The sequence below is a fragment of the Callorhinchus milii genome, unplaced genomic scaffold (assembly GCF_018977255.1).
Source record: "Callorhinchus milii isolate IMCB2004 unplaced genomic scaffold, IMCB_Cmil_1.0 Scaffold69, whole genome shotgun sequence".
NCBI lineage: Eukaryota > Metazoa > Chordata > Chondrichthyes > Chimaeriformes > Callorhinchidae > Callorhinchus > Callorhinchus milii.
The window spans coordinates 273,406-286,546 of record NW_024704810.1 but is presented as its reverse complement, the minus strand read 5'-3'; the positions used below and the strand labels follow the sequence as shown (position 1 = coordinate 286,546).

Below are 13,141 nucleotides of genomic sequence, written 5' to 3'. Positions count from 1 at the left end.
TAGTAGGCGTAGATTGGAAGAATAGAATGTGCGTGAGGATGAGGAATAGTAGTAATGAAGGGTTGGGGAATAGGATGTGTGAAACGAAATAAGGGGTAAGTGAGGAATGGAAGGAGACTTGTATCATTGAGCGGATGGTACAAGGGTGTGGGGCGGTTTGGGTGTCCGTGGTAGTTGGTGGGTGGATCTGTTATCAAGGCTACTATCAACCAGCGGGAGCGAACGGCCATTTTACAGATTCGTGAGAGAAACACAAAGAGGTTATTCTGAGAAATTTTACTCAGATCTTACCCAACAAAGAGATTCCCGCTCGCTCGCTCTCCGTGGATGTGAACTCTCGTCCATCTATATGTGTAGTATATTTACAAGTGTAATTTCCTGCACTGAAATTCGACAGGGTGAAATTTGCCGTGTGGATGTTTTCCGGAGCTCTCCGTGATGTGAAAAACTTGCCGTCTATGTATAAATAGAATTTGCTGCCTGGATAATTCCCAGTACATGAGAGCTGAGCGCTTACCCCTCTCACAAAGAACAGGTAATCTGGCTTCAGGGAAAGGATGGCTTTCTGAAGTGGATCTGAAATTAAAACAAAGTAAAGGTAGTCTCCCAAACAGTCACTCTGATCGGTTCTGTGACAGTGAACATCAGTGTCGACAATAAGCCCAGCCTCACCCTATGAGAATGTTTCTGTCTGAGGTTTAATACGAGCCAGAAATGTGGGTTGTTCCAACTACGTGTCTTGATTTGACGCTGCAGTTCTTCCGTATTGAAACATTTTTTGATGTTTGGGTCAGTCTTTCTGTGAGTTCGGAGTCAGTGTTAGCTCGGAAGCAGTGTTAGCTCGGAATCAGTCTCTATGTGAGCTGAGGGTCAGTGTGAGACCGGGGTAAATGCGCAGTCAAAGTTAGATGTACACTGACAGATAAACCATATTTTGATTTTGTGGTCAGCCTTTCTCTGAGCTCCGTGTCTGTGTGCGTTGGGAGTCAGTGTGAGCTCGGGGGGTTCAATGTGAGCTCGGGGTCAGCAGTAACTCGTGGTCAATGTGAGCTCCGATAGCAATATGTCCTTGGGGTCTGTGTGAGCTCGGACTCCGTGTGAGCTTTTGTTATTGTGAGTTCGGTCACAGTGTTAGTTGTGGCTCAGTATGAACTCGGGGTCAGTGAGAGCTCGAGGGTCAGTGTGAGCCGGGTTGCAGTGTAAGCTGGACGATCAGTGCAAGGTGGGGGTCAGTGTAGCGTGTGCTCGTGCTCCGTTTGAGCTCGAGGTCAATTGAGCTCAGGGTCAGTGTGAGTTCGGGGACAGCTTGAGCTCGGGTTCTGCGTGAGCTCGAGGGTCAGATTGAGTTGCGGGTTATTATGAACTCGATTCTGTACAAGATGGACGTAAGTGTAAGCACGAGCTCAATGTGAGCCGGGGGTTCGGTATAGTGTGAGCTCGGGCTGAGTTCGAGATCAGGTCAATCTGAACTCAGGTTCAGTTGTGCGCTCGGGGGCCCGGTGCGCTCGGGGGCCCGGTGCGCTCGGGGGCCCGGTCGCTCGGGGGCCCGGTGCGCTCGGGGGCCCGGTGCGCTCGGGGCCCGGTGCGCTCGGGGGCCCGGTGCGCTCGGGGGCCCGGTGCGCTCGGGGGCCCGGTGCGCTCGGGGGCCCGGTGCGCTCGGGGGCCCGGTGCGCTCGGGGGCCCGGTGCGCTCGGGGCCCGGTGCGCTCGGGGGCCCGGTGCGCTCGGGGCCCGGTGCGCTCGGGGGCCCGGTGCGCTCGGGGCCGGTGCGCTCGGGGGCCCGGTGCGCTCGGGGGCCCGGTGCGCTCGGGGGCTCGGTGCGCTCGGGGGCCCGGTGCGCTCGGGCTCCGTTTCAGCTCGGGCTCCGTTTCAGCTCGGGCTCCGTTTCAGCTCGGGCTCCGTTTCAGCTCGGGCTCCGTTTCAGCTCGGGCTCCGTTTCAGCTCGGGCTCCGTTTCAGCTCGGGCTCCGTTTCAGCTCGGCTCCGTTTCAAGCTCGGCTCCGTTTCAGCTCGGGCTCCGTTTCAGCTCGGGCTCCGTTTCAGCTCGGGCTCCGTTTCAGCTCGGGCTCCGTTTCAGCTCGGGCTCCGTTTCAGCTCGGGCTCCGTTTCAGCTCGGGCTCCGTTTCAGCTCGGGCTCCGTTTCAGCTCGGGCTCCGTTTCAGCTCGGGCTCCGTTTCAGCTCGGGCTCCGTTTCAGCTCGGGCTCCGTTTCAGCTCGGGCTCCGTTTCAGCTCGGGCTCCGTTTCAGCTCGGGCTCCGTTTCAGCTCGGGCTCCGTTTCAGCTCGGGCTCCGTTTCAGCTCGGGCTCGTTCAGCTCGGGGCTCCGTTTATCCCCGTTTCAGCTCGGGCTCCGGTTTTTCAGCTCGGGCTCCGTTTCAGCTCGGGCTCCGTTTTCACCGCTCCGTTTCAGCTCGGGCTCCGTTTTCACCCCAGCTCGGGGTCGGTTTCAGCTCGGGCTCCGTTTCAGCTCGGGGTCCGTTTCAGCTCGGGGTCCGTTTCAGCTCGGGGTCCGTTTCAGCTCGGGGTCCGTTTCAGCTCGGGGTCCGTTTCAGCTCGGGGTCAGTTTCAGCTCGGGGTCAGTTTCAGCTCGGGGTCAGTTTCAGCTGGAGTTGCGTGTAGCCTTGACTGCCTGTTCAGGTAGTGGTAACAAATCTCATGACGACATTCACTAACGGAAGGGATTCTTTTCCTGGTGACTTTGCCAACAATCCCCAAATATCAATTTCATTTGCCCTCTCCCCCCAACACCTCCCATATCAATGGCACGTTGTTGTAGTTTTGGTCTATTCCAGAACAGTTTATGCCACCGTCCAGTCCGTGTCCGCAGTCAGGCCGACCAAATACAGGGCCCGATCCTTCTCCAAAGCGAGCGTCACTTGAGGCTCTTACAGCAAATCCACATCCCAAATAATTGCAAATATCTCCAGCAACCTTCATGCTCAGGGTGTGTCAACAAACTGTTCCCCAAGTGTCATTGCTGTACAGCTCTACTCTCCCCGCACACCGGTTCTCTCCATTCACCAGTCTGGGGGGCTTACCTCCTGCCAAGTACATACAATACACTTTCCACAGCCGCAAATTCAAACATATATACAATTAACAACATCTATACCATCACAAACTGCGGAGGTGTGACACTGGTTTAGTAGAGTAATTGTGCCACTGATTCAGCAGCGGAGGTGGGAAAATCGCTTAGGAGAGGATGTTTGACAAGGGGTTAGCCGAGGACGTGTCACATTGGTTTAAGTGTGAAGCTGTGATACTGGTTATGCCTTAGAATACACTAGAATATACAGCACAGCAACAGTCCATTCGGCCCAATTGTTCTATGCCGTTGATCACCCCCTAATTTCACTCTTCTGTGTTCCCCACGCCCTGTGAATACCTCGCGTTTTAACACCACACCAACCGTGCTCAAGCCTTGTGCTCTGTCCCTGTGCTGATCCCACTTTGGCTCAACCAACTTGTACTCAACTAGCTTGTGCTCTTACACAACTTTCTGTTAACCCCCGTCCTCAAACTCACGATGCCTACGCTTTCTGTTTGCACACTCTCTGCTCATCCTCCTGTGATAACCGCCACGTATTCTTCCGTTTGATTACCACACCCGCCGTCCATTTGTTGTTGCTCCACAAGGTGCTGAATCCCCACTGCAAATTCACGCTTTACCTTCTATCGCCAGGACACTGATCTCCTATGCTCAACCCCCAGCACCTTCGCCCCACCCACATCCCACCGTGTGCAACTCCTGGTTCTCCCCACTTTGTTCTGCGCCAGTGTTCCGCAATGCGCTCACCCGATGCTCAACGTATGTTTTTCAAACCGCTGTAATCACTCCCAATGTATTTCGTACCCGGATGCTCTCAGTATACCCCTGTGCTCAATCCCTGTGCTCTGCCTCACTTCACTCAGCTCCATCTCTACTCATCGCCTGTACTCACTTCTCTTTAGCTCCTCTCCCGCTTTCCAGTCCGCCATGTTCTCTCACTTCCCTGTTCTAGCACACCATGTTCTCAGTCTTATTGTTTTCAGCCCCTGTGCACACACCCACCGAAGCTCACCGCACACGTGCTCACTCCCCGGCTGTGCACACACTTCTTGTGCTGAACCCCTATTGCGCACAACCTCCGTCTACTCAAACCCTGTTGCTCACCGCCTTGTGACCCTCCTGTGCTTTCGACTATGTGCTACTCCAGCTTGTGCTTATCCTCCTGTGCTTCCCACCATTTGCTTGCCACCCATATGATCACTTCCTCATTAAGTCTCCTGTGTTTCCCACTGCCCTGTGATTACCTCACGTGTATTCAGCACCCGACTTTTGCTCATACCGCTATGTTCTCCGCCTGTGCTCACCTCCACTTGTACTTAATCCTCCACCTTCTGCTCTTAAACTGCGTGCTCTTTCCACCGACTGTGCTCAACCCCAATATGACTACAAGCAGTCTTTAGAACACCAACTTACGCACTCTATCTTTGTTACGCTTCACGTGGCTCTGCTCCCCGCCATATCTTACCCACCTCTGCTCGCCTTGCGTGCTCTTCGCCTGGGATTGCCCTCCAACTGCTCCCCCTCTGCTGACCCCTTCCTTTTGCTCTCCAATGTGCTCAAGCCATTTCTTCTTATCCATACTCTGCTTCACTTCCCCTGTACAACAACAACAACAACAACAAGATTCCATTTATAGAGCGCCTTTCACGTCAGGAGGACGTCCCAAGGCGCTGCACAGTTGGGTCATGACCCGAGCAGGGGGGAAATGGTCAGGGTGAGGGGAGGGAAGGGAGGGAGAGAGGAGGGGGGAAATGGTCAGGGTGAGGGGAGGGAAGGGAGGGAGCGAGGAGGAGGAAGAGAGTCGAGAGGGGAGCTGAAGGCACGGTCAAAGAGAAAGGTTTTGAGACCGGCCTTGAAGGAGGAAAGGGAGGAAGCAAGGCGAAGGCACTGGGGGATGGAGTTCCAGAGCCTCGGGGCTGAGAGGCTGAAGGCCCGACCACCGATAGTAGGGCGGTTGGGGCGGGGGACGTGGAGCAGACCGGAGCCAGAGGAACGGAGGGTACGGGCAGGTAGGTAGGGGGATAGTAGGTTGGAGAGGTAGGAGGGAGCAAGGCCGTGAATGGCCTTGTAGGTGAGGATGAGGATCTTGAAATCAATCCTCTGGGGGATGGGGAGCCAGTGGAGGCGAGCGAGGGTGGGAGTGATGTGGTCCCGAAGCCTGGTGCGGGACAGTACACGAGCTGCAGAGTTCTGAATGACCTGCAGCTTGTGGAGGGAGGTGGCGGGAAGGCCGGCGAGGAGAGAGTTCCCATAGTCCAGCCTTGAGGTGACAAAGGCGTGAACCAGGGTTTCAGCAGCGTGAGGGGTGAGGTAGTGCCGTAATCTGGCGATATTCCGGAGGTGATGGAAGGCGGTGCCAGTTGTGGTGCGGATGTGAGGGAGAAAGGACAGCTCAGGGTCGAACAAAACGCCGAGGTTCCTGACTGGCTTTGAGAGGTGGAGAGTGCAGCCTTGGATGCTGATGGTGTCAGCGCCTGAGGTGCGGAGGCGCTGACGTGAGCCAATCAGGAGGGCCTCGGTTTTTCGCACGTTGAGCTGAAGAAAGTTGTCTCTCGTCCAGGACTCGATGTCGGACAGGCAGGCTGTCAGGACATCGGTGGTCGTGGAGTTGAGAGTAGAGGAGGAAAGGTAGAGTTGGGTGTCATCCGCATACATGTGGAAGTTAACCCCATGTTTGCGGATGATGTCACCGAGGGGGAGCATATAGAGGGTGAAGAGGAGGGGACCGAGGACAGAGCCCTGAGGGACACCACATGAGACAGTACGGGGGGTGGAGGAGAAGCCATTCGTTGAGACGAAGTGAAGACGGTGGGAAAGGTAAGAGCTAAACCATTCAAGGACAGTGCCTTGAAGGTTGAGGTGGGAGGACAAGCGGTGGAGTAGGATAGCGTGGTCGACCGTATCGAATGCTGCCGATAGGTCGAGGAGGACGAGGAGACAGAGGGAGCCCTGGTCACAGATAGTCAGGATATCATTGGTGACCTTGACCAGGGCAGTTTCTGTGCTATGAGCAGCACGGAAACCTGACTGAAGGGGTTCAAAAAGAGAATGGGTGGAGAGGAAAGAGCGCAGTTGGGAGGCGACAACTCTTTCCAAGACCTTGGAGAGAAAGGGGAGGTTGGAGATGGGCCGGTAGCTTGATAGCTGCGACGCATCAAGGGAGGGTTTTTTCAGGGTGGGCGTGATGATGGCAGTTTTTAATGGAATGGGGACAGAGCCAGAGGAGAGGGACAGGTTTATGATGTCAGTGATGTGTGGGGCAAGAAAATGGAGCTGGGAGATAAGGAGTGGAGTGGGGATGGGGTCAAGGGAGCAGGTGGTTGGTTTTAGGGATAGGATGAGTTCAGTGACAGAGGGTGGGGAAACGGGTACGAAGGTGTGTAGGGGAGGATGGGTAGGAGTCGGAGTGTGGGAGGGAAGGGGTGGGTGGTGGGTGGAAGTTGGAGGGGAAGTGACCGCGGAGCGGATTCCCTTGATCTTGGATTCAAGGAAATCCAGCATCTCCTCGCAGTGAAGGTTGGAGGAGATGACCTGCGCGGGGTGGCGGGGGGGACGGAGGAGTCGGGATGTGGTGGAAAACAGTAGCCTGGGGTTGTTCTTCGCCTCCAGGATTATCCTGGAGTAGAAGGACGACTTGGCCGAGGCTAGAGTGGAGCGGTAAATTTTGAGGAGGTCCAGCCAGATTTGTCGGTGGACCGTTAAGCCGGATTTGACAAAGGTGCGCTCAGCAGCCCGCACCTGGCATTTCAGTGAGCGGAGGTGGGTGGTGTACCAGGGGGAGGAGCGGGAGTAGGAGACAGTGCGGGAAGTGATGGGGGCAAGAGTATCGAGTGTGGAGGAGAGGATATTGTGGAGGAGGGAGAGAGGAGAAGAGGGGTCGGTGAGGGTTGAAGGCCAGAGGGAGAGGAGTTCAGAGGACTCCAAGGCATCGGTTAGGGATTGTGGGGGTAACTTCTTCCAAGGGCGGTAGAAGATGGTGGTGGGTCTGGTGGAGGTGGGGAGGGGGGTGGAGGTGGTGAAGGAGATGAAGTAGTGGTCGGAGATGGCCTTGTCGGTAATAGTGACATCCGAGACACTGAGGCCCCGGGTGATCACCAAATCGAGTGGGTGGCCGTGACTGTGAGTGGGGGAGTTTATGTGTAGGGAAAGGTTGAGTGAGGAGAGCAGGGAAGAGAAGTCTGTGGAGATGGAGCAGGAGGGGGTGAAGTGTAGGTTAAAGTCGCCCAGGATGATGAGGCGATCAGAGGAGAGGCAAAGAGATGTGAGGAGTGTTGAAATGTCAGAGATGAAGGTGGGAGAGGTTTTAGGGGGCCGGTAGAGGAGGAGGATTTTAAGGGAGAGGAATGAGGGGTGGGAGAGGGTGAGGTGCTCGAAGGAGGGGAAAGAGCCAGAGGAGTAGGGGGATAGGGCAAGTGGTGTCCTTGAGATAAGGGCAACACCACCGCCACGGCGGTTGGGGCGGGGGATGTGGTGGGAGGTGTAGCCGGGTGGCGTGGCCTCCGTGAGGGGGAAGGTGTCGCCTGGGGTGAGCCACGTTTCTGTCAAGGCCATGATATCAACGTTCTCATCAAGGATGAGATCGTTGATGACCAGGGCCTTGTTGCAGAGGGAGCGGACATTTTGCAGTCCGATGTGGAGGGAGCGGTTGACAGAAGGGTGTGTGGGAGGGGAGGGGGGTCCAGGTTGTGAGGCAGGGGTGGGGAGATGGGGATGAGGGAGGAGAGGTTGACTCCCCGGGTCTGTGTCCGGGGTGGCTGGCGAGTGTGGTGGGGAATGGGGCAGTCGGTGTGGCTGCTGCTGGACAGCCAACGCCGAGTGCCACGGTGAGCCCGGCGGAGGATTCCCAGACTGGAACAGAGGGAGGTTGTGGGAGGGTCAAGTGGGGATAGAAGACGAGAGGGACGGAGAGAGAGGAGGAGAGAGCGGGAGAGATGGAGAGGGGGGAGGGTTTGGGGGGAGAGAGGAGGGGGGAGGGAGGGAGGGGGTGAGGGGGCTCGGGTCAAAGCGGCAGCCATAGTGCGCACGCGGGGACCGGGAGCGAGCGGTCAGGTGGATGGCATTATCCCGCAGATTGGGGCATCGAACCCAACAGGACCATAGTGGGCTCTGATGTGAGCCCTGGGGGGGGGGGGGGGGGGCGCAGAGGTTTTTTTTTTTTTTTTTTTTTTTGTGCGCGCGCACTCACCTGAAAACTAATCTATGACGTCGCAGTTCCCCGCTCCGTCCCCTCCCCTCCCTCCACTGCCGAGCTGCACTCGCTCCGGCGTCGAGTTTAAGTACCTGGGTCAGTAGGCCCAGGCTCCTCCCCGCGCTGTCCTGCTGCCGCTCCCCGACTGGCTGCACTCGCTCCGGCGTCGAGTTTAAGTACCTGGGTCAGTAGGCCCAGGCTCCTCCCCGCGCTGTCCTGCTGCCGCTCCCCGACTGGCTGCACTCGCTCCGGCGTCGAGTTTAAGTACCTGGGTCAGTAGGCCCAGGCTCCTCCCCGCGCTGTCCTGCTGCCGCTCCCCGACTGGCTGCACTCGCTCCGGCGTCGAGTTTAAGTACCTGGGTCAGTAGGCCCAGGCTCCTCCCCGCGCTGTCCTGCTGCCGCTCCCCGACTGACACTTCCTGACTGTACACTTCCATCCTGTGCTCACACCCACCCATGTGCAGTAACCCTGTATTTGACCCAATGTGGTTAACCCCTTTTCTTCCCGGTGTGCTCCCCACCACATACGCATTCCCCGGTTATCATCTCCTGTGCTCCCCCAATTTTTTGAAACAGCTACCCTATCGGCCTAAGTTTCCCATGCTCTAAACCCAGCGGTGCTCATCGCCTTGATGCACACCCAATCGCCCCGTGCTCTCCGTGCAACTCTCCTCATTATTATGTGATCAACAACAACAACAACAACAACAACAAGATTCCATTTATAAAGCGCCTTTCACGTCAGGAGGAAGTCCCGTGGCGCTGCACAGTTGGGTCATGACCCGAGCATTGGGGAACTGGTCAGGGTGAGTGGAGGGAAGGGAGGGAGCGAGGAGGTGGGGAGATGGTCAGGGTGAGGGGAGGGAAGGGAGGGAGCGAGGAGGGGGAAATGGTCAGGGTGAGGGGAGGGAAGGGAGGGAGCGATGAGGGGGGAATGGTCAGGGTGAGGAGAGGGAAGTACCCCTCTGTACTCACCTCCCTTTGCACTCCAACCGTGTATTTACCCACCACTCTCCTCCCCACTTTCTGCTACCACTTCCCGGGCTCAGATCCGGTGCTCACCCCGCTTTTGTTCAGTCCCCTGTGCTAAAGCCCACACGGGCTCACTCCACTAGCGTGCACACCTTCCTCGTGCTTTTTACACTGTACTCGCTACACCTATACTCAACTCCGCTTTCTGCTCTTCCCTCCGAGCGCTCAGTACATCCACTCTCTGCCTTTGTGCTCACCTCACCCGAGTTAAAAAAAAACCATGCCCTACTGTGCTCACCCCGATTGCGTTCAGAAAGTGAGAGCACAATCCTTTCCGCTCACTCTATTCTCAGACCTCCTTTGCTCACCACGCTCCATGTGCACACCAACTGTGCCCTACGTGTGCTCTTGGATTAACTTACCCCTGTGTACTCTACTCGCCGAGCTAATCAAGTCTGTTATCATAGCCGTCTGCTCATTCCCCCAACGCGCTCAATAAACCATGCTTATCCAACACTTAATCACACACAATGTACTGACAGCACTCTCCTAAGCAAACATGTTTCGCGGCCTACTTTGAACACCCCAAACCCCGGGTGCCTATTCCCCCTGTGCTCAACATTCCTTTTGCTCAAATCTCTGTGCTATCGCTCAATGTTTTCAACCCTGTAGTTACCCGCTGTCCTGCAAAACCATGTGCTGATACTATGCGCTCAATCCCTTTGCGCTCACAAAATGTGCTCCCGCCATTTTTTACCCACTATGCTCAGCCTCCCTGTGCTCACGCATCCTGTACTCATTGCTACTTCATGCATTCGGTTGTGCTCACCCATAATGGTCAGCCCCCTGTGCTCACCTCTCCACACACCCACTGCTCACAACTCGCACACACTCCGAGCACGTGGTTATTCTCAGAGACACACTAATTTAACTGAGCAAATGACGCCGGCATCATTGGAACTGGATTCGGAAAATTGATCACAGGGCTATGAGCGCAACCTCTCCACTCAGATTTAATAATGTGGTAACATATTGTGGGGTACAATCTTTAACAGTGTTTCTCGATCCGTAGTTTACCGAAAACATGAAAAGAAAAGTGATCGAAGACTGAAATATTTACCTGAGCAGATGACGGCGGCATCATAGGAGTGTGGCCAGGAACGGTGAGTGACAACCCAGGGCTGTGATTGACAACCCCTCAGAGTAGATTCACTACCTTTGCATCGAACATCTCTCGTCACAACGGGACCTGAGCCTTCGCCAAAGTCTCCTGATGCTGACAGCGCGGCTCCACAGCCCAACTCCTTACACACCACAGCCGCGTCCAGCATATCCCAACCATTCTCACCAGAGCTAAAGCCATACACTGTGCCCCACTGTCCACTGTGGTAAACCTCCACTCTTCCGGCACACGGGCTGCCGCCATTCACCAGCCTCAAATGATCTGCCAAAAGGAAAAACATCTGACTCACAATCAATGTAAGACATCACCCAGAATACTGAACGTAATCCATGTCACCTTGTGAGGGTTCTGGACGGCAAACAACACAACAACAATAATAAACATTATAATGTTTCAATGACTGTCAGCTACATGGAGGCCAAAACCGGTTATCAACAATAATATTAACAATTTATTCCACCCCTAGATATAATGGTTGCAGCTCCGTTAGGAACAGAAGGACAAAGCTTTTATATATTATACTTAACATTATATTATTATACTTGATATAAGGTTATTATAGTTGATATAAAGATAGGAGTTTCCCCCAAAATTATAGCAGTGGTTTACTGCTTTGCAACAGAATACATTAATGCGCATGTCTTATTGAAAGAATAGTGTGTGATTTTTCTCTGTTGCTAACATTGCGGAATATTATCCACACATCATATTTTGGGGTTCATTAAAGTTATTTTAAGTGTAGCTCATCAAGGATAGGCATTGCCCACGACTCTGAAACAAATAAGACCTTCACGAAGAGGTAAAAATCGTTCTAAATCAATTGTTTATTGCCCTTTAGCAGATACACAGATGCAGATAATGTTGTTTTATGATTGCATTAATAGATCGCTTTTTCTTGTTTGAATGTATGTGTATGTGTGTATGGGCGTGTGGGGGAGGTGCGGACGTATGCAATGCACCATCACACACAACACGAACGAACCCAGTCACAGACACGAGCACAACCCCAACTCCGGCCAAAGCACCTCGCCCCGAGAAAACAGCCCACACCCACAGCGGCAGGGCACAGCCACACTCCAAGGCACAGACTCCATGGACAGTGCATAGTCGTTACAATACAAAACAGAAGACTTGCCCTCGGGCACAGCAAACGTTCACATGGAATAAATAAAGCCCAGGGTACACAGAAACCACACAGGGAAGCCCGATCCCAGGTATAGCCAGATCCAGACAAAGACCGTTCTCCCTGGTACAAACCCCTTCCAGGTAACAGCAACTAATCCCACCTCCAGACAGCTAGTTCTCAGGTACAGCGGCGCCCTCCTACCAAGGAGGGCAAAGCTTCCCCATTAGTTACAGCGATCTTCAACTGCTGCAGGAATCCCACACCTGCCCCCCCGGTAGCGCTCTCACAGACAAAACAAACCCAGGGCTCACCGACCCCTCCCCACAGTACAGAACCCACCAGAGGTTCATCCCCTAACCCTGGTCACAAACCCCCACAATGGTACTGCTCCCACAGGAACAGCCACCCACCAAGGGTACAGAGACACCTCAGAGGACAGCCCCTCCACATAGCACCCAACCCGACACAGCGCGATGGATGGACAGCCGAACTCCAAAAGTTCAGCCCCCTACAAGTCACAGACCATCCCCAGGGCACAGTATCCCACTGCCACAATCCCACCCCGTCACAGGCATCCCCAGGAAACAGCTGCTGCCCCAGAACACAGCTGCCAACCAAGGTACAAATACCTTGTGTCCTTACTCATGCTGTGTTCAACAAACCTTTGCTCACCCAACCTGTTTACACACCCTTCGGCTCATACCTCTGTACTCCCACCCATACATACCCCATACTCCCCGCGTATGCAAAATCCCAGGTGCTCCCCGTATATTCGTACCACCCCCGTGCTCTCCGTGTGCTTTACCCAAAATTTTGCTCGTGAACCACTGTGCTCTTCACTCCTGTTATCATCCTCTACTTGTGCTCACCACCTGTTGTCAAGCCTGTGCACATCTCCTGTGCTCCCTCCCTCTGCTCCCCCCATCCTGATACCCCCATGTGCCCCACGTTGTGCTCAGTCCCCTGGGCTCAAAACTTCGATTCTCAGCACCTGTGGGCACAATCTCCTAATGTGCTATCGCCAGAACCGCGTCCATCTTATCCCCTTTGTTTAATCAAACCACCGTGATCACCAACTTTCCTGTGCTCATCCGCTCCTCTGCTCAGCTCACGGTACACACATCATCGTTCTCAACTCCCCTGTGATCCCCTCTTTCTGAACCTCAAATCCCCTGTGCTCAGCAGACTTTATTATTCTCATCCCGTGTGCTCAATCCCCCTTTGCTCGACACACCTGTTTTCAACGCATGTGTTACCCTTCATGTACTCAGCCCCTTGTGCTCACTTATACTCCACTCAACACTCCGAACTCAGCCCCTTGTTCTCTTCCCCGCATATGCTCACACAATTTGCTCACCCTTTGTGCTCCACCCCTGAGCTGTCCCATGTGCTTAACGACCCTGTGTTCAACCAATTCCTGTTCTCAAACCCCAGGTGCTTAACTCTACCGTGCTCATTGCAACCCCCGTGCTCACACCGGGCCAACGCTCATCCACCGTCTGCTAATCCCTCCTCTAAGATCACTCCTGCTGTGCTCACCCCATTGTCGTCTACACCCTCGTTGCCCCGCTTTATGCTGACCACGTCCCAACTCTTCTCACCCAACTCCGTGTGCTAAATGCTCCC

The 13,141-nt window shown here is 54.7% G+C and overlaps 1 protein-coding gene across 1 annotated transcript in view; it reads left to right on the top strand.

Annotated features, from left to right (window-relative positions):
* The first annotated feature begins 1,379 nt into the window (after positions 1-1,379).
* The window catches only part of LOC103173597, a 65,537-nt gene continuing 53,775 nt past the window's right edge, over positions 1,380-13,141 (top strand). Inside the window, exons 1-2 of the mRNA XM_042345626.1 lie at positions 1,380-1,385; positions 1,475-2,572. Coding sequence (XP_042201560.1) covers positions 1,380-1,385; positions 1,475-2,572 — 1,104 coding nt within the window. The remainder of the gene's footprint in view (positions 1,386-1,474; positions 2,573-13,141) is intronic.